Consider the following 26,689-nt stretch of genomic DNA (forward strand, 5'->3'; position numbering starts at 1 on the left):
TGTGTGTGTGTGTATCTGCACATGTGTTGGTACGCTGGTGTGTCCTTACCAGTGAATAGAAGTGTAATTGCATTAGCATCACAGCAGAGCAAATTGGAGAAAAACTCACTTTGGAACAAAGACAACATTTGTGTTGTTTTTTTTAAAAGACCCCGGCATTTGTGTTGTTTTGAAAGAGAGAGAGAGAGAGAGAGAGAGAGAGAGAGAGAGAGAGAGAGAGAGAGAGAGAGAGAGAGAGAGAGAGAGAGAGAGAGAGAGAGAGAGAGAGAGAGAGAGAGAAGAGAGAGAAAGAGAGAGAGAGAGAGAGCGATAGCAAGAGAGAGCGATAGCAAGAGAGCGAGAGAGAAAGAGAGAGAAAGAGAGAGAAAGAGAGAGATAGCGAAGCCAAGCTGCTGACACACTTTTTTTGGGCCAACAAGTTATCCCATTTCAGGGCTCCGGACTGACTGTTTCCACCAGTAGCTACTGAAAACGTTAGTAGCACCACTTAATCCACATTCACCACAACACATTTATATCTATTTTCTATTTCATTCCTTTTCATTCCTATATTCATTATTTTTTCTTCTTTAATGTAGGCCGATTCTATTCAAATGGACTGACGGTGCTCTTTTTATGCATTTGATAATGTAATGAGCGTGCTCTTCAACCGCAGTCAATAAAACCTTTCTGGAGGTCTATGGCATTAGACTAGGATGTTACATTTCAAGTTTTCTCAGTGCGCACTCTTGTCTCGGCATCCAGTTTCAGTGCCGTGCCATCGCAGGACAAATCTGCCCTTCATATTTCATGCTTCATAGTAGGCTTGGGCGGTATGACGGTATTACGGTATACCAGGGTATTTAGAAATCCCGACGGTATTGAAAATCAATACCGTCCGTCACCGTCAAAATCACAGATGCGCTTCAGTTTCTTTTACAGTGAAACGGAGTTTTGAGTGTAGTGCACACACGCGCCAGCAGAGGGCGAGACCAGTCCTCACTAGTGGAGCGAGTGGGTCACAACGGTGTTCACGTTTTACGGTAATGTTGCGACAGTGCTGTGAAAATACCGTAAAGCGTTGTGACGAGAGTTGGTGTGTGTTGTTGTGGTGCACTAGTGGAGCAAGCAAATAATCCGTCTCTTATTATATGTGAACTAAAGAGTACAAGGTTTACACTAGGGCTGGGAGATATGGAAAAAAATCATATCGCGATAACGATATGATGTTATCATATTTCTCGATATCGATAATTATCGAATTGTTATACGTATTTTTATTTTTTTTATATAACAGATGTATGTTTATTTTGCAGCAATTCTTTGTCATTGCCGCCATCTTTAGTGTTACATCCCCTCACACTCCAGTTCTCAGGCTGCAGCTGGTTTAAAAGCGAAAGTAAACTGGCTTCTCTGCTGGCTGTGGCTCCAGGGGAGTTGAACAGTTCTGGCTCTGCTAGTTTATTTTCGATCTTTTGGCGCTTTTTTGGTGGACAAACCACCGCACATGTGCACCGTGACTCGTGACTGGAGTCTAGTTCTGCTAGCACACATAGCCTACTGTGTACAGACGGTTTCAAACTGTATTTTAAATTAGAAAGCAAACAAAAGCGTAACAGTAACAGTAAGAAGCATTTTGTATAAAAGTATTCTGTACTTCTGTATGACAACTATTAAAGAAACTTGGAAATAAATGGACAAGAGAAAGATAAATCTCAATTTGGTCAGTATTGTCATTTGGACAAGCAAAGCCATTACTTTAACACTTTAAGTGCGGAAAAAGTGTTTAGGCGTCCTTCCCCGCCATGCTCAAGTTGCCGAAGACGCCGTAACTCGTCTTTGATATCAATATTTCAAAAATCTGTGATCGGATTCATATTTCCCATCCGCTGGCCTGAGACCCACCAAAAAGCCCCACTGAACCCTCTAGCGGTTCAAGAGCGCCATCTGGTGGCCGATCGGCGAAATCGCCAAAGAGGAAGTTACTAGGACGATGTGCTATTCACCCATATTACTTCCGGGCACTCGGTATAGGTTCCGGCACTCTAGCTCGTCACAATACATAGCGATCCGTTGCCAATAACTCGATAAACAACATGATTTGGACGTATATACTATTATACAAGCTGGAAATGGACCCGATATTTCTACATCCCATAATAGGAAAATGTCTGTTCCACGCTCATCGCCCAACGGCGCGAGGAAGATACGGTAAGATTCAGCGTTATTTTTCAATGTCTCATATACTAACTGATCCGATGAACATATGACCCACACTAGATGAATGGTATAATGTTGCCCACGGAATTATAAACGCCCCCTCACCCATCCGGTCAACATCAGATCATACGTAGTAACTTCTAGAACCATGTCTAGTTGGAATTTTTTATATCGCGCCGATTGCCATCAAACTGTATTTCATCATCAATATAATGCATTTGGGGCTATAGATCACGTTCTGGAGAAAGCTGCAGAAAGAGATGAAAACATACTTATACATTAGACCATACTTTAGTATGAATATGTGAATGAAAAAGTTTAACGTTGCTTCACCCTGAACAATACATATAGGACATTGAATGGGCCCTTAATAATGGCAATTTAGCAATAGAATTTAAAAAGTTATAGCTCTGCAAAGAAGCTATAACTTCTTCTTTTTCGATATTCGATATCGATTATTAAAATATATCGCGATATTTATCGTTATCGTTATATCGCCCAGCCCTAGTTTACACAACAGCCCCCACCCGCTGTTTTATTGTATTTGTACCGTCCTGTACTATCCGCTGTCAGCTGTTTATCTCTCTCTGTGAGCTTGATTAGCTAGCGTTAGCTAACGTTAGCTAGCGTTAGCTCTGCGGCTAATCTTAGATTACCCTGAACTAAATCAATGACTAGGTTATGACAACGAGTAGTTTTCACTGCACATAGAAGTAGCCAAACAGCGCGAGCATTTCGGGAGCATATGACCAAAACCCAGGCAATTTCGAGCTGTTAAGTAATCAAACAGTCTGCCATGGCTAGGCTACATGCTAACGGTGCGGGCTCTGACTACCATTCTGAGACTGAGAGCTAACGATGAAAATGAAAGTCATACCATCATATACCGTATACCGGGGTATTATGTCATAAAAATATGACGGTGTGAAAAAAAGGATACCGCCCAAGCCTACTTCATAGTGTTATAGTGCTTTACGATTAGGCGCTTCATGATTAAAGTCTGTGGTCGAATCTGCGAGCTTTCGCGAGAAAGCCGGACACGGTTATGCATTTCAAGTCGCTCGCTGTCGTGTCGATATGTATTGTGTTTCTGTGGCGTGAATGAGATTTGTTTATTTTATAGAGCTTTGAAGATAGTCAGGTTTGCTGACCTCCTTAGTGCCGAGTAAGGCTGGATTAGCATACTTACTCCTGGAAGCCTTAAATCTGTATAAAGGTATAATAAAAAATTAAAAAAATGTTTAAAGATAAAACTGGTGGTAAATGTAGTGTTTAAACTGGTGTTCTACCTTCTCCACTACGTCCCACACAGCATTCTCTGGACGTCCGAAGCGTGAAAGCAGATTAAGTCGTCCAGCGGAAGAGCATGTGCTTTTAAAGTTCAACGGCCGTGTGAGGCTAGCAGGTGACTGCTCTGTTTTCAGGGTCAACTCAGCCAGCCGGACACTCTGTCCAGGGTAAAATCAGCCACTCTGTTCAGGGTCAAATCAGCCACTCTGTCCAGGGTCAAATCAGCCACTCTGTTCAGGGTCAAATCAGCCACTTTGTTCAGGGTCAAATCAGCCACTCTGTTCAGGGTCAAATCAGCCAGCCGGACACACAATAAAAATTTTTTTATTTGGAAAAGATAAATAAATGTAAATTAGAATGAATGATTCAGTTTCATTTCAAAGGAAATTCTGGTAAAAAATGCAGTGTTTCAAATCGTTTATGTTCTCAAAATCGACCTGTCTCTACTTGTGATCCATGCCTTCAGTGTTGAGACGACCTGTTCAAAGTGATGTATGAAATACATGTGTGAGGGCCAGAGCAGATGAACTGTCTCATTCACTAGGGATGGGGTGATTTAGGGCGATATGGCCAAAATATCACAACATTTTATTTTATTTTATTTATTATGATGCTATTTGACAGTATTACAGTATTTTCCCAGTACAAATTACATTGCGATATGTATTTTTGTATTTAGTTATCTTAAAAAAAATATGATATATGGTGGACGGCAGTATAATAAAAATCTATACCATGGATCCATGATGGTATACTTTCATATTCTGTACACCTTTCAGACCAAGCTTCTTTTATCATCACCTCCTCTATGTTGTGGCTCCCACCTCGTCACTACTTATCGATAGAATCCTTGTTTTTCAATGTGTATATAATGTAAATATCTGTAGATGACAGCATCTACTCATAGATCTCAGAGGAGGAGGACAACAGAGAGAGAGAGTGTGTGTTAGCAGCAGACTAAGAGCAGCAAGAGAGGATTTGGGCTGTGCCCCAAGGCCGGCAAGCAACAGCTGATAGCCACAGCGTTTTGTTATGGGTAAGCGATGCCGGTAATATCAACATCACCGTTGCTATAGTGATTTGGGTCAAAAATGCTGTTGCCATGGTATCGTGTCACTTAGTAATGAGAAAAGGGGGCAGGGCCTCCGTTGCTAAGGGGAAGACGTTATGAGATGTGAGTTTCTTCTGAAGACAAGTTAGAATAGGACACAAGGCAGATACGAGCAAACGTGGACAGAGAGACAGAGCCCTAACTAGAGGGTGGTGGGAGGGTGGTGGGAGGGGCCTCCCCCTCCTAGGCCTCGAGGAGGCTAGCTCCGGCTAACAGGGAAGGTTTTCGCTAACGACGAGGCCTCAAAACCATTGAAGAGACGGTAGAGATAATGAATTCGATATATTCTTCAAGGACCTTTCAGAACTGTGTTTCCATTTTGTACAGGGCTATGTTTATGAAAATAAACATCATGATCTGAGGAAGTAGATCACGTTGCCAGTGTCGAATTCTTTATGAGACGGATTGCATTAACACAATGGGGACCGGCCACGTATATATACGGCTTTCGGTGCCATGCGTTGTGGACCAGAGGCACGTACATAGCCGTGGCAAGTTGTTATTGTTTTATTCCATATTAATAACCGGATCAAGATCCCCGACCGGCTCTGCAGATCTACCCTCGTCTGTGGAATCGCGAACATGCAATACCGGCCAGATCCTCTTAGGGGCGCCATCGCTCCACTGCAGTATACCATGTGGGCGAATGGGGGAAAACATTTTTTACCTTCCAATGGCGTTTCATATTACCCTGATCCCGAACCAACAGCATGCACCGTTGATTACGTTTCGAATCGCAGATTTCACCATGGAATAAGGGGATTTATCATCAACCAATGGACATATCGATCTACCAGATGCCGATCGATAACGGGGAAATGCTGTAGGGTATCCCACGGGCTGACGGTAAGACCTTATTCACCTAAATTACAGCCGGATCAGACATTGTTGTGAGACGCAAGCATTCGATCAGTGAATGTGGCTAGTTACACGGACACTGTATTGGTAATCAATAATACTAAACGCCGTCCCCCGCCGCCCCCCTTTCATCCATACATGCTTTGGGAGAGCCCGGATCATATGCAGTTTGTGTTATTTCTTTAGCATATATAAAACGGAAATGCCGTTGAATATAACGTTAGTAGCCTTTAGCTCCATAACTAGCTTTCCAGAAAATATATGAGACGAAATCTGCGATAAAGCTTATATTCACGGCGCTATAAAATGACAACCTATTGATGGATTTTTTTTCTTCTTTAAGCCATTTTGAAGGGACGGTTTATGAACTCAAGTGACAATGAGAATGGACAGATATAGCAATACTATAAAGTATAGATATAGCTCAACAAACAGGGTCACGTCTGTTTACATTCCCCGGTCCTCTAGCCACAAATTAGACTAAGCCCAGTGGTCGCCAAAGTGTTAACGGGGATGATACAGTGTGTGACAGCCAATGTGAAGTATTGAAAACAAACACAACGCAGAGGGGAGTCACGGAGGAGCAGGTGACGAGATGAGATTGGCTTATTACCTGAGTATCCAACACTATGGAGGCTAATCAAATGCAATGCGGAGCAGCTGGGCGCGCCCGGGGGCAGAGACACCTGTTCCATAAAGAGCCCGACAACCCATCTCTCAGTGCTTGATCGTACTGACCACTTGTGGTTAGTTTAACAAACGTCTCTTCTAGTCTTTGTATATTTGTCTCGTGTTGGATTATTCCCGTCTCCGTTGTTTTGTTTTTCCCGTGTTTTCGTTTCTTGTTCTAACGCTCGCTATCTTCTCCTCTCTCCCGTCAAGGAACCATACCTTCACCCCGGAAATCCCAGCGTCGCTCCCCGTTCATTCTCACTCATAGCTCACTCCTCTGGATAACCCCCCCCCTTCCTCTGTTTCGCCTGGACTGGTTAGTACACGCACACAAAAACAACAGTCAGTAACATTAACATTCTACACCACATGAGTTTTGCACGCTAGACACAAGCACCTATACACATACTGTAATTGAAACACACACATCTCATTAACATTGATCGTGGGCATCCACACACTTCCCCCACTTAGGCCCCGTTAGTTTTTAGTACGTTCGATGATTTAGTTTTCTTTTCTTTTGTATATTAAATATCATTATTGTATTCTGTCTGTCTCCTGTGTCCATCTGTCCTGGGGTTCTGCCACACTTGACTGCCTTTTGTATTATCGTAACTCTATCCATTATATATAAATACACATTTGCATATTGTCTTAGTTTTATCTGAATTAATTTGTTTCCGTTTTACATCAAGGTTTGAAAACTTGGTGACATGAATCCTGCAGACTTCAGTATGATAACGTGCCCAGTGGCTCTGTGCCGTCCAGACGACCAAATCACTCAAAATGCCCATCCCTATCATTCACCCACAGCAGATAGTGCTTTCCAACATCATCACTGCCAACGTGCCCATGAGCAAGGCTGAACCCAAACTGCTCTGGGGGCGCTGAACTGCTCTGGGGGTGGTAAACACACATGGTGCGACAGTGGCTCAGGAGGTAGAGCAGTCGTCTGTTAATCCGGAGGTTCCCGGCCCGATTCCCGCTCCTCCCGGGCAGTGTGTCGAAGTGTCCCAGAGCAAGACACTTAACCCCTAATTGCTCCTGTTGTGAAGGTTGGCACCTGGTTCCCTCTGCCATTGGTGTGTGAATATATGGGAGTAGATGGGTAAAATGTGAGGAATAAATTGTAAAGCGCTTTGGATAAAAGCACGATATAAATGCAGCCATTTACCATCTGAGGGGCGCTGAACTGCTCTGAGGGGCGCTGAACTGCTCTGAGGGGCACTGAACTGCTGAGGGGTGCTGAACTGAACTGCTCTGGGGGTGCTGAACTGCTCTAAGGGGCACTGAACTGCTCTGAGGGGCGCTGAACTGCTATGAGGGGCGCTGAACTGCTCTGAGGGGCACTGAACTGCTGAGGGGTGCTGAACTGAACTGCTCTGGGGGTGCTGAACTGCTCTAAGGGGCACTGAACTGCTCTAAGGGGCACTGAACTGCTCTGAGGGGCGCTGAACTGCTATGAGGGGCGCTGAACTGCTCTGGGGGTGCTGAACTGCTCTGAGGGGCACTGAACTGCTCTGAGGGGCGCTGAACTGCTCTGAGGGGTGCTGAACTGCTCTAAGGGGCACTGAACTGCTCTGAGGGGCACTGAACTGCTATGAGGGGCGCTGAACTGCTCTAAGGGGCACTGAACTGCTCTGAGGGGCGCTGAACTGCTCTAAGGGGCACTGAACTGCTCTGAGGGGCGCTGAACTGCTCTAAGGGGCACTGAACTGCTCTGAGGGGCGCTGAACTGCTCTGAGGGGTGCTGAACTGGTCTAAGGGGCACTGAACTGCTCTGAGGGGCGCTGAACTGCTTTGAGGGGTGCTGAACTGGTCTAAGGGGCACTGAACTGCTCTAAGGGGCACTGAACTGCTCTGGGGGGTGCTGAACTGCTCTAAGGGTGCTGAACTACACAGGACAATGCACTGTGAAAGCCTAGCATAGGGAACTACATTATATTCCTGTGTATATCTAGGAGGGGTGTGGGGAAATAGAAATTCATCACCTTGTCTAAATTGACTAAGTCGTGCGTTTCTGTTTATAGCTGATTTGTGATGAGGCTTATACATATTCCGTGATTATGGGAATGATTCGCTTTAGCACCTCAAGGTCAGAATCATCTAGATTCGACAAGGTTTAGCTCTTAAACCAGCAGCCAAGGGTTAAGACAACTGTCACGCACATAAATCATAACCACACACACACTCCTGGGTGACACTCCGACACAAATCTACCTCCTGTGCTCCTGCTGTCTGTGTGTGTGTGTGTGTGTGCCCCCCTGATGAAAGGAAAATAATCAAAATGCTAAACAGTTTCTAGCTTAATCTCTCCGTTTTTATGTAAATGTGTGTATGTGTATGTGTGTGCTTGTGTGTGTGTGTGTGTTTGCATGTGTGTGTGCGTGTGCGTGTGCGTGTGCGTGTGTGTGTGTGTGTGTGTGTGTGTTCGTTCTCAGGAGTGGGGAGCGACCATTGGAACAGCCGTGTAGGTGGAATTGACATAGGGGAGTGCCAGAAACCTTGTACCACACACACACAAACGAAGAAATTAAAACATACGCCACAAATACACACCTAATCACATTTGCACTGAATGAGAGGTTGGGATGGTGGGAGGGGTAGAGGAATAGGGCAAAGAGGGGAGAACAGAGGAGGAGAGGAATGAAATGAGGGAGGGAGGGAAGGAGGGAGGAGAGATGGAAGGGGGGAGTAAAGTACAGCATGGAGGGAATAGAGGAGGTAGCCGTTTCTCCAATCTGTACGCCTTGTGACCAGTAGACCCCAACTGATCCACTGGTGCCCTACAGCAGAAGACGCTGGTTATACTGGGCAGCTCCTGGGTGTGGGGGGGGTGTGTGTGTGTGTGTGTGTGTGTGTGTGTGTGTGTGTGTGTGTGTGTGTGTACCTGATTGCATTTCTGAAGTGGTCTTCTGCTGGGTTCTTCACAGTGCAGCTGTTCAGCAACCATACATCTGCCTCTGAAGCATCATCTACAGAGAGACAATGAGACAAACACAGAGAGACGGAGAGAAAGAAAGAAAGAGGGAAAAAAAGAGAGAAAGAGCGAGAGCAGATTAACAGAGTTACAATCCAGCCATATTTGGATTATATATAAGAACATTCTGTCTGTACCCTTTGGGGATGTGGGGGGGGGGGGGGTGGATGCTATGTAATGCACACAAGCTAGAGTGTTATGAACAGGACCTGGTCAATAACACAAAGACAAACACACATACATACACACACACACACACACACACACACACACACACACACACACACAAACACTGAAAAAGAGTGGCCTCTTATGATGCCAAAGCACAGATGCCCCTCAAGCAATGGTGGCAGGCCTTGCATGGCACTGCCAGGAGAGCTGTCAAACACACCCCAAACACCCTGACACACAAACACCCCCCCCCCCCACACACACACACACACACACAAACCTAGACAGACAGACACACACACACACAAACCCAGACACACACACTCGGGGGATAAGGCACAGTGGTGGTGTAAAGCTTGCTCCTTTACGCCACGTTGAACCAGATATTTCACTTAGCATCCAGTCCCTCACGGCAGTCAGGCATGTACACACACACACACACACACACACACACACACAGAGTCATACATACACACACACACACACACACACAGTCATACACACACTCCACTGCCCTCATCAGTCAAGCATTCACAAGCCCCCACATTGGCTCTCTCACAAACACATGCATGCACACACTTGAGACCGTACGCCTGTGCGCACACGCATGCACACACACACACGCACACTTACAGTCAAGCACACACCATGGGTCTCAGAATGTGGGGAGAGGGGGGATGACCTACCACACCTCGCCTTGGCTTAAAACACACACACACACACACACGCACACACAGTCTGTTTCTAGGCCAAGGACAAAGTGTTAAGATGTGATACCATTCGTCAATTAATGAGGTACAAGACACCAAAAGAAATGAAGCTCTGTATTCCCGACCAATGTCCACCCTAATGGTGGCTCAACAATACCTCAACATCCCGGAGGCATTAATATCAACATGATTTAAGACGTGGGCACGTCGTTACACCGCGGTAACAACGAGTCGGACGAGCACATTCATATCCTGCTGTTATTTCAGACGGCCTGCTCGAGTGCTCCATCTTTCAGCCGCTGCATGTACTATAAATGGAATGTCCTATAGAGAGGTGTAGTCTGACGTCACTTTAGTTCCCTGCGCGGTCCACTCGTATAGGGATTTATCATTGGGAAAAATGTATTATCGGCTATTGTAATAATTCTGCCTCATGAACATTGGCAAGCTTTCCATTTTTGCACAAAATGAGTTCCCTTCTATCACTAACATTATTGTTTAAGCATTGTTGGTTGAAATAAAATGATACATAATTATTTTACGATTAACTGCGAATTATTTCATGTTGAGCTATAGATTGTGGATGAATACACACAGAAAGGTACACCATGCCAAATGCTTTATTTGTTTTAAACGAGACGATTTAGAAATGTGTCCAGGGGGCGAAATTAAAGCCCGCCACCCGCCATTTGCGGGCAGTTTTTACGTTTGGCGCCTCCCACTGAGAGGTCTGCTCGCCGTGTGGCGGGCAATCAAATAGTCATGTGAAAACCGAAAAACATGATCCAATTCTGAGCGGAGTTCTCACTCGCTGTCTCAGCACAGACATGCAGCGCACCGCGCACTGCTCCTCCTACCCCTCCCGCACCTGTTTCTGTATGCTGCATGTAAACAGAGGACAGTCACCGTGACGTTAGTCTAGTCAGAGGGACCTCCGTGAGCTAATGTTAGCTACTGTTACAAAATGACCCAGTCAACTATTCACTTTTAGTTTAATACATGAGGCATTGTGTAACGTTATCCAGCCGGCTAGCTACTGATAGCTCCCGACATCAACAACTGCTCCAGCAAGTGTCCAGTGCATAATACCTCCGTTGGCTAGGTAGCTCATGTTAGCCCACGTTAGCTCACTAGTCACTACGAAATGTCCCAGTAAACTAAATAGTTCAGAGGCGTTGTCCCAACGCCATCCAGCAGTAGCTACAGATAGCTCCTGACATCAATGTCCTACAAAATGCGTATTCGAGCCCCTGGCTTACATCGCATGAGGGCTGCTGAATAGGGTCCAGCTGGAGCGCAGGAGAATCCTTTCATGCTGAATGTAGAGTTTAGGGTCCAGCTGCAGCGCCGGAGAATCCTTGCTGGAGCTGGAGGCCACTCGAGTATACACACAGACAGTGGAGCTGTTTGCAGACAGCGAGGTGGCGATGTCTCGCAGATAATACAACTACAAGTATGATTATATAATATATATATTTTATTTAAAAAAAAATTATATAAAATAATAATATTTGTTTTTTTAATCAAAAAAAAGTTGGCAGGTAAGAAATGTGCTTGGCGGGTAGATTCTTCCCATCTACCCGCCACTGGCCGGTGAGTCAAAAAGTTAATTTCGCCCCCTGAATGTGTCCATTGGAAATACATTGCAATTTCAAGCGAGGTGGACCGGCCGGAAACAACAATGACGTAACCACTACACCTCCCTATTTACGACAGCCGTGATGAGCTGATATCTGGGAAGGGAGAGACCCAGATATGACAGCTGGGATAACAGATGGGACACTGAGGCCTGGATATAAGGTATCTCCTGTACAGCCTAGTGTTGCCAACTTTACCATGGAAAGTATTTTTTTCCCCCATGGTAATCACAATCTTACGTTTACTCGTGTGTGGGGCATTCGTGAACAGATGTATATATAACTCCAGTTGGGGTACTGTATGCACACTGCACCTGTGTATACTGTATATTTTACTTACTCATAGTATATATTTCGATTCTAGTGTTTTTTTTAATAATCATATTTATTGTAATGTGTACTATAAATTATAGGGCATACAGACCCTCATCTGCACCTTTGATCACACTGCCTACGTGCTCATATGCATACGCAGAGTTAATTATATTGCTTACACTGCCTTTAGTTATGCAGTTATGTCTGCAGTTATGTCTGCTACTATTACCCTGCACATACCTGTACCCCCCCTCCACCATGTAAAATAAAGGAATATCTTATCGTATAACTTATGCTGAATAAGACGTCAACTGATATTAGCAACTAGTATTAAGGCGGGGTGATCAAATGAAAGTGCACCGATACCACCATTATGAACCCGTTACCGTTACCAACTTAATTTTGCCCATGTTGATAGTTTAGTTAAATGCTTCAGTGCATTTAATGTTATGCTCCTTTAATTCAACTGAATAACAACCAGTCACATGTTGTTAAACAGTACAAACATGTTGACAGATAAACATTACAAACATGTTGACAGTCAGATAAACATTACAAGCATGCTGACAAAGCGGCCGACACAATTGGCGATATTGAGAATGTGGTATTTGTGTGATGGTGTTAAAAAAAAGTTATTATTTTTTTAATTCATCGTCACTGAGGTGAATGTGATGATATACCAATGATAGGATTTCAGGTCATAGCGGCCAGCAGCAGCACTAACTAAACACATACATACATATAGATACTGAACAACAGGAAACAAGTGGCTGTGCATCATATCTAATCAGTCAATGAGGAAAAACTCAACTGAATATTGAACTACAGTATGAATCAGTTATTAATGGGGAAGTGTGTGTGTGTGTGTGTGTGTGTGTGTGTGTGTGTGTGTGTGTGTGTGTGTGTGTGTGTGTGTGTATTTCATTTAATTCTTATTTGTTTTCCGTTCATGGAAGCTCCACAAAAGCACAACAGCATAATTTCACTCAACAGAAACGGCCCTCATTGCTGTCACAGAGGCACATCACTTGGCAAAAGCGAAAGGCCTCTCAGTCCTAATTCTCCTGGACCTAGACCTATCTGGAGGCAGCTGTCGCATCTTTTCACCTGAACAGCGCGATCTCTCAGTGGTGAGGAGTAACGCGTGGGAGGCTCACGCTGCCCCCGATACTTCCTGATTCTGCTGTACAGGCGCACCAACCGACCTGTAGGAGTCGCTGTCCACAACGTCCGATCCCCACCCACCGGCTTTCCCACCCCTAACACTGCCAATTGTGTTAGTATGAACGACCGGCCAAGCCGGTAGCAACGCCGAGAGCTGGGCTCGATTTGTGTGATGGTGTTAAAAAAAAGTTATTATTGTTTTAATTCATCGTCACCGAGGTGAATGTGATGATATACCAATGATAGGATTTCAGGTCATAGTTTCATCATTCCTGACTTAATAAACAGTATGTTGGTGGGTTCTCTTGAACTTTATGGACAATTATCACCTATATTTTTTGTAATATAACCAATGGCTTTATGTTCAAGTATGTGTTTCCCCACACTTCTACACAGTAACTCAAATATGGCATAATAAGTTAACAATACAGAATTTGCATTGCCTTGTAATTAGTGATGCACCGATATGAAAATTGTGGCCGATACCGATAACCGATATTATTACATGGCGTTTTCACATTCGCCGAAATGCTTGCTTGTGATTGGTCAATAGCGCGCGTCAGAGGTCAGTTATCAGACAATAATGACCGCTGTGGGACAATAATGACCGCTGTGCGCAGCTGTTCGCAATCAAGCCCACAATAATGACCGCTGTGCGCAGCTGTTCGCAATCAAGCCCACTGACATCAGTGCAAACTGCCGGCTGCCGGGGAAACTGCTGGGGGGCGGAGCGACGAGCACTCAGCAGAGCCAGAACCAGTGTTACTGTTGCGAGTCGATGTAAAATGAATTAGGTATATTGTTAGTAAGTTAGCCATGTAATAAGCGGGATAATGTATAGCTATACTCGATCATTGTCGCAAAATAATTGACCTTCACTGACGTTTAAAACACCTCGCCGAGGCGGCTCAGTATTTTAAACTCTGTGTCGGTCAATTATTTTGCGACAATGACCTCGTAGCTATACATTATCCCTTACTTAATATTGCTGTTCTGGCCAATACCGATATTTACCGATGTCGATATCTCTGTATAGAAAACACTTTTTTATGATAATCAAATAAAGAGCTATTTTCCAAAACACTTTATTTTCTTTACTTTTGTAACTTATTTTCAGAAATGACAGATATTTTGAAACTATCTAAGGCCAAAACATGTATAATAAAAAAATAAAAATACATTTTTTTTTTTTTTTTTTTGGGCCCATATCGGCCCTATCTTGATATCGGACCGATACCGATGTGTAAAAAAAACAGCCATATCGGCCGATATTATATCGGCAGCCGATATATCATGCATCACTACTTGTAATCGAACACATACTTTGCTTTGCAAACAGAAAGACACCTAGACACCTGTGTTTTTACTGCTAGGTGAGATTTCCATGTCAAATTGTCATGCATTATTACACCCAAAATATCCATATCATCCATATCATCCATATCAATTCCATCTATAGACAGTAAAACTTTTTTTTATTAGCAAAAGAAGTTTTTTTATTTCAAATTTAAAGATAACTTATTTTCATCACACCATGTCTCAAGTTTGGTAATTTCCTTGACAATGCTTTCTGCCAAAACATTTAAACTAAAAGTTTAGGTCCTAAAACAGAGCCTTGTGGGACTCCAGTCCACATTCAATCTTCATACACTCAGATGTATTGAGAGCAAACTGTACATATTGTTCTCTAGTATATAGTAAATAGCTGCTTAACCAGTTTAGGACTACTCTTCTCACACCTTGTGTGTATAATTTCTAAATGAAAATGTTATGATCTATGATATCAAATGCTTTTTCCAAATCAATAAATAACCATATTGTGTATTTCTTACTGTCTATTGCTGTTGTGATTTCTTCCATGATATTCATTCATGCTAAAGCCGTAGATCTGTTTGTCGAAAGCCATATCGACTCTCACTCAATAAGCTATTATTTTCAATAAAGGTATAACATTTTGTACAAACAGTTTTTCAAGCACTTTGGAAAATTGTGAAAGCAAAGACACTGGTCTGTATGCATGTGTGGCCTAGAGAAAGGTGGGAATAATGACCCTGTTGTTGTGCCATTAAACACACACACACACACACACACACACACAGACAGACAGAAACACACACACAGGGCCAGTGGGAGGGGTCTCATCTGTGTGGAAGCTTCCCTCTCTGTCCTGAGGGAGACATTCTATCTACAACAATAACAACCTCTCCATCAACACACACAGTCTGCAAATGTACACAAAGGACATACATACACAAACACACAAAAAGACACACAAAGCATACACACACGCAAAAGAGAGAGAGAGCGAGAGAGCGAGAGAGAAAGAGAGAGAGAGAGAGAGAGAGAGAGAGAGAGAGAGAGAGAGAGAGACGGTGTGAGAAGGCATATAAAATGTTCCCAGTACCAACATTAACATTTAACTAGACCAAATACTCAATGGCATGTGCTAACTGTCATAAAGGACAAAATAAATGAAGTTCCTGGTAATAAGTAGGGATGGGAATTGATAAGATTTTATCGATACGATTCTGCTTATCAATCCAATTCTTTATCGGTTCCCTTATCGATTCCTGGTAAATTTATAATTTAAATAAATAAATTGAAAATGCAACAGAACTAAGCTGGTTAGAATAACAACATGCAACTTGACATTTCTGATCGTAATTTATTGTTGAGTCCCCACCAAAATGGTCGCAATTTCGAGCCCTTACAAATTTAGTGACTGCACGGTGACACTCGTTCACCTTTTCCTGAGTCGGTTTACCCCGCTGTGCTAGCGTGAAAGGATTTTCGTGAGGTGCGCGAGAACCACTAGCTGCAGCCTCAGTCTATTGTGATCATCTAAAATGGATGAAATTGGAGAATATTTATACAGTGAAAGCATTCGTTTTCATTTAGGTTTTCCTAGTCAAGGAATCAAATAGTCTGCTATGGCTGCATGCGTGACGCTAACATTATTGTTTTAAAATGCGCAACTGTCGGAAAAACATGGCATCGATAAGAGGAATCGATAGTCACGGAGGCATGCGATTCCAGGAATCGGACAACTAGGAACCGGTTCGCAACAGGTTCCGGTTCTCGATTCCCATCCCAAGTAATAAGTCATAAAAACTTGTTTTTTTTGTTTGTTGTATTTTTCAATTCCTGTAAAGTTCACTTCACAATATTAGAGCTGATCCCCCCCCCCCCCCCGCCCGATAAGTATGGATGAATGAATGAATGAATGAATTATTTTATTTCGAATGTTTACAAATGCAAATAAATAAACAAATAATTTTTCGAATTTTTTTACAAATAAACAAACGAAAAGGATAGGTTTGAAGCCGAAAGCTTATAGAGCAACCTACCCCTAATTAAAAAAACGAATTCAAAAAAGTTAAAGTTTTCAAAATATAACAAACAAAAAAATAAATCAACAATCAAAAATCAACAAAAACCGACCCAGAAAGGAACAAAAAAAGTTAAAGTTTGCAAGATAAAACAAACAAACAAAAAATCAACAAAAACCGTTCCTGAAAAGAACATAAGCCTACATAGGAAAATCAAAAATTCATCTGCAATACCAGAGTTTCATGGTAGAGAAAAACAGATTGTAGGTTACATTTTACTATAAGATTCTAGAACCCTGTTTTTAAACTTAAAAATACTCCTGCTGTTTTTTATTTCATCCGGTATATTGTTCCAGAGTTTCACTCCTTTAACTGACAGACATAATTCTAAGTGTGGTTCGAGCTCTAGGCTGTTTCAAATTGAGTGTTCTTCTTTTTAAAACTTCATTTTTTAGCGTTTATCGCTTTTTCTGGTCAAGCATGACCGACAGAAACAGGTTGAATGGGATATAGATCAGGGGAAGACACTGAGAAAATACGGCGAGTCCGGGAGTCGAACTCGTGTACCCCAGATCCGTGACGAGCACGGTTGTCCCCGACGCCGAAATAGCGCCGAGATACGCGGTGAGCTACGGGAGCTCCCTTGAGTGTTCTTCTTAAATTATACGTCACCTCTCGTTCTTTAAACAAAATTTGCAAGTTACATGGCAGTTGATAACTTCTAGCTTTAAAAACTATCTCTGCTGTTTTAAGGTCAACTAAGTCGAGGAACTTTAATGCCCTTAGTTAGGATGTTTGTAGGATGGAGATAACTAACATTGTTCACAACCCTTATTGCCTTTTTCTGTAAGATGATAATAGGATTCAGATTAGTTTTGTATGTGTTTCCCCAAGTTTCTATACAGTAAGTTAGATATGGTAATAAAAGAGTACAATAAATTGTGTATAATGATCTCAAATTTAATATGTGTCTGGTTTTTCTTAAGATACCTAAGCTACGCGCAGTTTTTTTCTTTACATAGTTAATATGAGTTTTCCAGCTGAGGTTTTGGTCTATCACGACACCCAAAAAAGTATATTCATTTACTCTTTCAAGATGAACATTATCTATGCATATCTCGACTTGAGTATCCGGATGTATTTTTTTATTAGCAAACAAAATAAATGTAGACTTACTTATATTTAAGGAGAGTTTGTTAGTATCAAGCCAACATTTCAGTTTCCCCAGTTCACCTGTAATATTTGTTAGCAACTGTTGTAGGTCTGCACCTGAACAAAACATGTTGGTATCATCTGCAAAAATGACAAATTTAAGTTTATCAGAAACATCAATGATATCATTAATATACAATATAAATAATTTCGGTCCTAAAATGGATCCTTACGGTACCCCACATGTTATCACTTTGCAGGATGATCTGGTCTCCCCCATCTCCACACATTGTTTCCCATTTTCTATGTAACTTTTTATCCAACTGAGCCCTACCCCTCTAATTCCATACTTTTCAAGTTTTCTGAGTAAAATATCATGGTCAATGGTATCGAAAGCTTTTTTCAGATCAATAAAAACTCCAACTCCATACTGTTTATTATCGATTGAATTTGTTAACTCTTCTGCTACCTGGATTTTGGTAGTTGATCAGTCATTATGTCCGTGGTAGCCTATCCAAGGACATTATGTATTCGGTAGCATTTGTGTGTGGGTAAGTGGGTGTGTGAATCTGCACAATATCTCACAAACTATAGGGCCGATCAGCCTGTGCTTTGGCATAGAATGTTAGAGAGGAACCGGCATGAGTGTGTATGAATATCAGGCAATGGGAAGTATTTTTAGGGAATTAATTTCCAGCATTCTCCATTGACTTTCATGTAGTCCTTCTGTGGAGTTTATGGTACACCTTTTTACCATCAGAGGGCAACAAATGCGGCTTTCGTTCACATTCACAGGGGTCAGCACAACACAAAGTGCAATGGTCGAGCCTCACCCAATGCGATCTCATCAACACACAGGGGCCAGCACAACCAAAGTGCAATGGTAGAGCCTCACCCAATGCGATCTCATCAACACACAGGGGCCAGCACAACCAAAGTGCAATGGTAGAGCCTCACCCAATGCGATCTCATCAACACACAGGGTCCAGCACAACCACAGTTCAATGGTCTAGCCTCATCCAATGCGATCTCATCAACACAGGGGCCAGCACAACCAAAGTGCAATGGTAGAGCATCACCCAATGCGATCTCATCAACACACAGGGGCCAGCACAACCACAGTTCAATGGTCTAGCCTCATCCAATGCGATCTCGTCAACAACCCAATTGTTTTACCTGGCAACAGCTTGGGGCAATGCTCATCCTTTAGAAAATGACAATATAAATTCAACATTTCGGACTGTTCTGTCTGACTATTAGCATTACTGTGCATTGTTATTGCTGCTACGCTCTTTATGCGTTCTAAAGGTTGATTTGCATAAACGAGTACTCGATCACTACTCGAGTAACTCATGCGGTCACTCGACCTGGGAAGTCGTTATTCATGCCCATCCTAATAGTAGCCAGGTGGGATGTGTAAGAGCCACAGAGACACTAAGGACCGGGACATGTCTGTGGTGCTCTGGATACTTCAGTGACCCAGACTGTTGGGGCAGCACACAGGGGTGTGCGGCGCTCCCTCACTTCTTTGTACTTTCAATCGGCACCGTCTGCACTCTATGATCACGGTCAGACAGTAGAGTAGGTGTGCTGCCCGACATCCAGAAATATCACTTCAACACCGCCAGGATATAACAACTAGAAAGCATAGACGTGAACAATGTACAGTAGGTTACCCTAAGAGAATGCATTTTCCCACATTTAGAAGGCTTAGTCGACATGGGAATTGTCTGAGCCATCTAAACTGTTGAAGCAGAACAGGAAATCACTTGGTGTCCGGAGAAGAAGTTCAAAACGTTACCCAACACTGAGTCAACACGACGGGCGCTCCGTCTCCTGGGAAACTCTTTGAGGTAGTGACTGAGCCATTGAGCATAACAGGATATATCAACACACCAAACATCCTCATAAGAACTCTCAACTGTTCAATTCCAGCCAAAAAATATAATGGATCTGTTCCCAAATAATTGACTTGGATGATGTGAGCTTGGATCCTGATCCGATTTATTTGAAATATTTTTAACTCTAGTCCTATTTGCTACTTATCAGTGACTTGATCGGGAGAGTCCTTTCTCAGCACAATCCCTGCTGTTCCTCATTCTAGCTCCGGCTTTTTAGACACAAACCAATGCAAGGTCAATGGGGTGAAGCTCCTGTTTGTACACACTGACGGAAGACAAATGAAATCGAGTTTGTTTTGCACTGTGGAGTAGATTTCACTTGTCTTCAGTCAACCTGTACAGGAGACTGACCCCATTGACATTGCATTGTTTGTGTCCAATTACCCGGCGCTAGAATGAGGAACAAAAACATGGATTGTGCTGAGAAAAGACTCAACGATCAACGTCATCATTTATTAGTAGCTAATATTAATTATTCATTCATATTAATATTCGATTCTAGGGTTGCACACTTACTGCAATCAATTCTATTTAAAGCACAATATAGCCTAGTGTAATTTACAAATCACAGGAGGCGGCCATATTTTATAAAGGCAAATTGTGTCAAAATACCATTCTTAATTAACCTCATATGATCCATCGGGCAAGCAGCGGGCTAGTTTTGCATAAAACGCCCGTCGATTGCATACCCAAAGTAATTTGGGATTTATTCTTGAACCACTTATAGCACACATGCATGAGTCTGGTCTCTTTTGAAAGGAAACATTCTGAACTCTTGAGTGCTAATGTAATAGAGTTAGAGGTTTAACACACTGAAATAAAAGTTTTTTTTACTTGCAAAAGAGTTCCAGCTGAGAGGTTGGAGCTGGAAAACACAACAGTTCCATAGCCTGAAGTCTTATCCAGTACAGGTCCAAAGTTGATAACAATCACACGAAAAATTTGTGTTTTACACATGTTTTTCTCATGTTTGTAGGGGTAATCATTCGGTACGCTTATCCAAAATGGCAGACTGCTGCAATACACAGGGATTAAAGCAAAAAAAAATCTCCTGACTGAACTTTTTTTTCAGGCCAAGTCATATTCTTATTTTAACCTCCACTGTATTTTTTTTTTAATAGCGTTAGCGTTTTAAGGGAGCCTACTTGTTTCGGTTTCGTCGATAATCCAATGTACAGTTACCCCCCCCCCACACGCCTACCCAACCCCCCCACCCACCCCACCCACCCAACCACCTCCAATGTACAGTCCCCCCCCCCTCCACCCAACCTACCCAACCTCCTCCAATGTACAGTTTCTTCGTCAAATGTATATACTCTTTTTTAGACTCTTATTGTATCACAAACAATATGTATTTGTAAATCTTGTATGTCATAAATGTATAGATGTAGCAGTACTGTCTATCTGTACAGTATCTCATGTGTGTCATATATGTTATGATGAATTGAAAATGGGGGACCCTGATGTAAACAAGACGAAAGTCTTTCTCTGGTCTGCCAATCCTTAACAATTGTGTGTATTGAGCCGTACTGTATTGTACCCATTCTGCAATATGTTAATAACAATCAATCAATCAATCAATATTTAACAGATTGCAGAATGGGTACAATACAGGACGACTCAATACACACAATTGTTAACACTTTCAGTGCCAGCCATAACGTTGATTAATGTCCTTGGATGCCAGCATCCACTTCAATGATAGCGTTAAAAACGCATAATCTATGTTTTAAATTATGTGTCTAATCTGCCTGTCGCTTATCAATGACTTGTTTGCAGTCAACATTGTCGAAACGGATTGTTTTTTTTAATCGGTTCATATCCTTTTTATAGCATTTCGAAAAGCTATCGTTCTCTCGAAAACTTCACGTTGTCATTTGTCGGCCTATTTATGAATCGTTTTCAAATAAACGCTAGATTATCGATAGTATATGTGTACTTATGCACGCTATAGAAGCGAGCTGAGAAATCGATTCTCTTATTTCCTCAACAGCACACACACACATACACATACGGGACACGCTGTTTTCTCAGTGAAAACAGCTCTGATTATCCTAAAACTGGTAACAGACTCCTTACCTTAGATCAGATGTTCTCCAAAAAGATTATTCCAATTCCTGATCGCCATTCCAAATATCGATCGCGTTTATTGATTGATTATTGGCTGCTGTAAATATATATTCCAGGCTGCTTTCCATCTCGCGATCACTTCCCTCTTGATCAGACGGCTCGCCAGCATAGTGGAGCCAGTAGGCTCCCCCTCCACACATCCACCAGTCTAATCGAATGGCCTGCAGTTACACAGGTATAGACGATAGGGGGCGGTATTTTCCCATCGGAGCTCCTAGAGGGGCTGCTGTACCAACGGGAGACTCGGTTGATGAAATATGAATTCAGATCGCTAATAAAAAAATCAAAAGACAATTTGCGTCGGTGGCACTCAACGGGGGGCATGAAATAACGAGATAACAAGACGTGTGTCTTGTTTACATCAGGGTCCCCCCATTTTCAATTCATAGTGACATTTATGACATACACAACATTTATGGCATAGGGACATACATGACATACTACAGGTATATAGTAGGGATGCACGATAATTATCGGGCCAATATCAGCAATTATGACGTCATCCCGATAAACCCGATAACGTTATTGATAGCTCCGATAATATAACATATTTTTTGGTAAAAAAAAATGCGGTGTGGGTGAATTGGGATGAAGGGCGTTTGTTTTTACTGTAGGCTCCTCCCGTTTTGCCAGTACTGTGGTACGACGACTGATAGCGTGTGGTTTAGGAAGAGGGCGTTTTACACAAATCCAGCGCTCCCTTTCTTGGCTGTGACGTAGCCACGTAAGTTTCAGATGCAGCGCGGATGTAAACAAAGATGGCGTCAGTAGTGTGGGAATAGTTTCAGAGGAAAAAAGTTTGCTTGCTATTTGTAACAAATGCAATGTAGAAGTTCCACGAGGAGGGAAAAGGGCAACAACTTATAATACATCCAACCTAACAAGTCACCTGCAACATCACCACCGCTACGATGGTGTGTTATTGTGTTAAAAGCCTACGACGACGCGCGAGCAGCTAAAGCTGCTGCAAATCTAGCCCCTTTCATGACTGTGATGCAACCCTTGGTTGAATACGCAGTCACTTATTGCTCCGTAGTAGCCAGGTTAATTTGCACCACCAAGCACTGCTTAAAAGCTAGCGGCTTGAGCCCTTGGGTCATTTCTGTCAAACTTCTTTAATTTAGCAAACGCCTCGTCAATAGGTACAAGCGCTGCGGATTCCTTTGTAGCTGGCTTTGGATTCACAGCAGCTTTAGCTGCTCGCGCGTCGTCGTAGGCTTTTATCACACCATCGTAGCGGTGGTGATGTTGCAGGTGACTTGTTAGGTTGGATGTATTATAAGTTATTGACGGATTGTGAATTTTCTGATTCAAATTATATTTATTTGGAAAAATAAATATGGTCACTTTATCAGTCAAAACTGTTGTCTTGGCTTTGTTTTGTTCATAGTAGTAACGCTCATGTCATGATAAATCTGGTTAGGTCAAACCTACAGGAATATACATTTAAAAAAAATATATATAATACAATAAATATCGGTTATCGGTATCGGCCTTGAGGAGCATAAAGTTATCGGTATCGGGTTAAAAAAATCAATATCGTGCACCCCTAGTATATAGTAATGTTACATTTGTGACATATATACGCAAATATACAGTACTGTTACCCAGAGATCCTAACAGAAAACAAATACATATGATGGGGAGGAGACATTAGGAGGGGGTGGGTGGGTGCGAGAAAAAATATACATACGGTGGGGAGAAAATATATACATATGGTGGGGAGGAGACTGTCTACACAGATACACCTGTGTGATGTTGCTACGGAGTTAAGCTAATAAAGGATACTCACAACCACAGCAGAGGACTCACGTATTTATACTGTGAAGTAACACGACAATGACAAATGTGTTGTTTCTGTTTTTCTTTTTGACATACCGTAATTCCTCTAATAGTAACCGGGTCTCAAATACAAGCCGGGTCTCTATTAATGGCCGGGTGCGCTCTTGAGCTAAGCAATTATAAGCCGGCCTCCTAATACAAGCCGGGTTACTAATATACTGAGCTGCATACTGAGCTAGTTACTTGATTTCACTTTGAAAACGTTGAAATGGACTTCCGGTATGAGAGCAGACGGGTAAACACACGTGCGAAAGAGCTCCTAGTCAAATGAGTGAAAAAACGGATAAAAAAAGACCCGAAAAGTAATTAAAAAGGAAAATGCTCACGAGAAGTAAGGAAGAGACAACGATTGTGAAGGAAATAGAAATGGAGAACATACGAGAAGGAGAGAATCCGAAGAAACAGAATCCCCGGAGTGAAGCCGAGAAAAGCCAGACGAAAGAAGGGGGAGGTACCGCTGAGGCAGACACGGGAATGCCAGGATGGGCCGTGGTCATGCAGGCCGGGATACTGGAGAACATAACAGCGGCGATAAAACTGAACACGGACACGATAAGGAATGATATTGGGAAGCTACGGGAGGAATTGAGGAAGGAACAGGAGGACTTCAGAGGTGAAATGAATACAGAAATCAAAAGGGTGGAGGAGAAGATGGCGGAACAGAACAGAAACGTGACCGAGTTACAGACTAGGACTGCTCACGCGGAGGAATGGAACACGGAGATACACGAGGTATTAACATGTGTGATTCAGAAACAAGAACAGATGGAGACAAAGATGTCGGACATGGAGGGGAGGTCTCGGAGAAATAACATCAGAATATGGGGACTGAAAGAAGGAGTCGAAGGGGAATCGGTGACCCTATATGTGGAAAAACGTATCAAAGAACAAATGAAGGAAACGGGACTGGAAAAAATGGAGATACAGAGGGCCCACAGGGCGTTGGCTCCGAGACCACAACCGGACAGACCTCCGAGGGCGGTGATTATTAACTTTCTGAGATTCGAGGTTAAGGAATTGGTACTCAGAACCGCGTGGACCAAGAAGATTGAAATCGAAGGGAAAAGACTATCATTTGATCACGACTACTCGACAGCGGTAGCGATAACACGCAGGTCCTACGCGGGACTGAAGAAAACCCTGAAAGAAAACGGAATGAGATTCCAGTCACCCATGACCTCGCTAAGGATTCACTGGGAGGAAGGGACGGTGACGTACGCGACGGCACGAGAAGCGGAGCGAGAGATGAGACGGCGAGGGATGAGGATGACGGAGGACGGAGAAGGAAGGAGGCGGGAGGACCAGACGCGGAGCCTGCACCAGAGATTGGAGGGAGCACGCAGGTGAATCAGAGCCGGAGACCGAAACAGGAGGGAGGAGAGAGGAGGAGGCGGAGGTGAAACGTGACGGAGCGAGGACTGAGACGGATGAGGAGGCCAGACGGAGAGGAGGCGGGAGGAGGCGAACGGATGAGTACACACACAAGAGATTGAAAAAACTATTCAAATAGAGACAAAGTATAGAAACTGAAATAACATATACATAAGCACACATTCCCAGGTAGAGGCAGGATATAGAAATGAACGTAACGTATACATGGACACATAATACACAAGCTGATGGAGGAAATAAATGGAAATATAACTAGGTTTGATAGGCGAGACACAGAACATACTGAAACAGATATATAGACACATGCTGTGAGTAACACAGTTGGGAGGGATTAAGGGGATAAATGGACATCACATAGAAAATAGAGGAGAGGAAAAGAAAATAATAAGGGGTACACGGGAGGCACCGCACACGGATATGGGAGGAAGGAGGGACAATGAAACATATGAGTCACATTGAGAGGGACCAAGAAAAGAGGGTCTTTGATCAAAAGGAAGGACAGAGCGCTTTTTGACCAGGAGCTCGAAAGCAAAAAAAAAACAGTAAGAAAGCTGGACAAATATGACGAGCGATTGGGGGCAAGGGTTTCAAACCCCCAAGCCGTCAGGAGGGGGCCCCTCGTTAGGAGGGCAATTACCCCTCACCCACCAGCAGGGGACAGGGGGGGACACAGGGACCCCCCGAACGCCTTGGGAGCACTTTATGTAAAGTTTATGTTTTTTATTTATGTTAATCACTATATGTATTCGGTGAAGAGAGCGGAGGCTCCAACCGGAGGGGGGAATGAGTGTGACATGGGGGGGACTGACAGGCGAAAGAAGAAGAAAGATGACAAGGGTTAAAGGTATAAAAATGATGTCGTTAAACGTTAATGGAATGAATAATGCGATAAAAAGGGGCAAAGTGATGTTGAAATGTAAAAAAAGTGAGATGGAAGTGATTTTTCTGCAGGAGACACATTTGGTAGCACAGGGTCATGAGAAACTGAAGAGATTTGGATATGAAAATGCATACTATAGTTCCTTTGAACAAAACCAGAGGAGAGGAGTAATCACGTTAATCAAAAACACAGTCAAATTTGAATTGATCAAGGAAGTAAGAGACAAGGAGGGAAGGTTTGTTCTGGTGAAGGGGAAAATGGAGGGCCAAATGGTTACGTTAGTAAATGTTTATGCACCCCCAGAGAGTGAGAGGGATTTATATGAGACCATTTTTGACATGATAGTGTTGGAACTAGAAGGGATATTGATATGTACGGGGGATTTTAACGTAGTACTGAATCACGACCTAGACACCACGAGTACTAGAAAAGGACGGGCGCCCATCAGTAGATATATGAATATTCAGATGACGGAAATGGGAATTACAGATGTTTGGAGGGAGATGCACGCCATGGACAGGGAATACACACATTACTCACACCCACACGTGACATATGCGAGAATAGACTACTTTTTGATGACGACAGGGGACAGTTACAGGGCACGGGAGAGCAGTATAGGAGTAGCGGACATATCGGATCACAGTGCCATATATCTGACAGTAGATCTAGAAGGGAGACGGAGGAACACGATTTGGAGACTAAATGTAGGAATATTAAATAACAAAGGGGTGGTGAGTCAGATCAAGGAGGAGATAGCCAGATATAAGGAAGAAAATGACAACGGGGCGGTAGACCCGAACATTCTATGGGACACACTGAAGGTAGTGATAAGGGGGAAATTGATGGAAAAAACAGCAATGCTGAAGAAGGCCAGAACGGAGACATATCACAATCTGATAGGGAAGCTGAAGAAGCTAGAGGGGAGACACCAGATATCAAAAGAACAGGAAACG

At 43.0% G+C, this 26,689-nt stretch overlaps 1 protein-coding gene across 1 annotated transcript in view; it reads right to left on the minus strand.

The window, feature by feature from the left end:
• The window catches only part of cdkal1 (CDK5 regulatory subunit associated protein 1-like 1), a 773,897-nt gene that overhangs the window by 631,803 nt on the left and 115,405 nt on the right, over positions 1-26,689 (minus strand). The window contains exon 4 of the mRNA XM_084335967.1: positions 9,021-9,105. Coding sequence (XP_084192093.1) covers positions 9,021-9,105 — 85 coding nt within the window. The remainder of the gene's footprint in view (positions 1-9,020; positions 9,106-26,689) is intronic.

The sequence above is a fragment of the Notolepis coatsorum genome (genome assembly GCF_963971535.1).
Source record: "Notolepis coatsorum genome assembly, chromosome: 19".
Lineage (NCBI taxonomy): Eukaryota > Metazoa > Chordata > Actinopteri > Aulopiformes > Paralepididae > Notolepis > Notolepis coatsorum.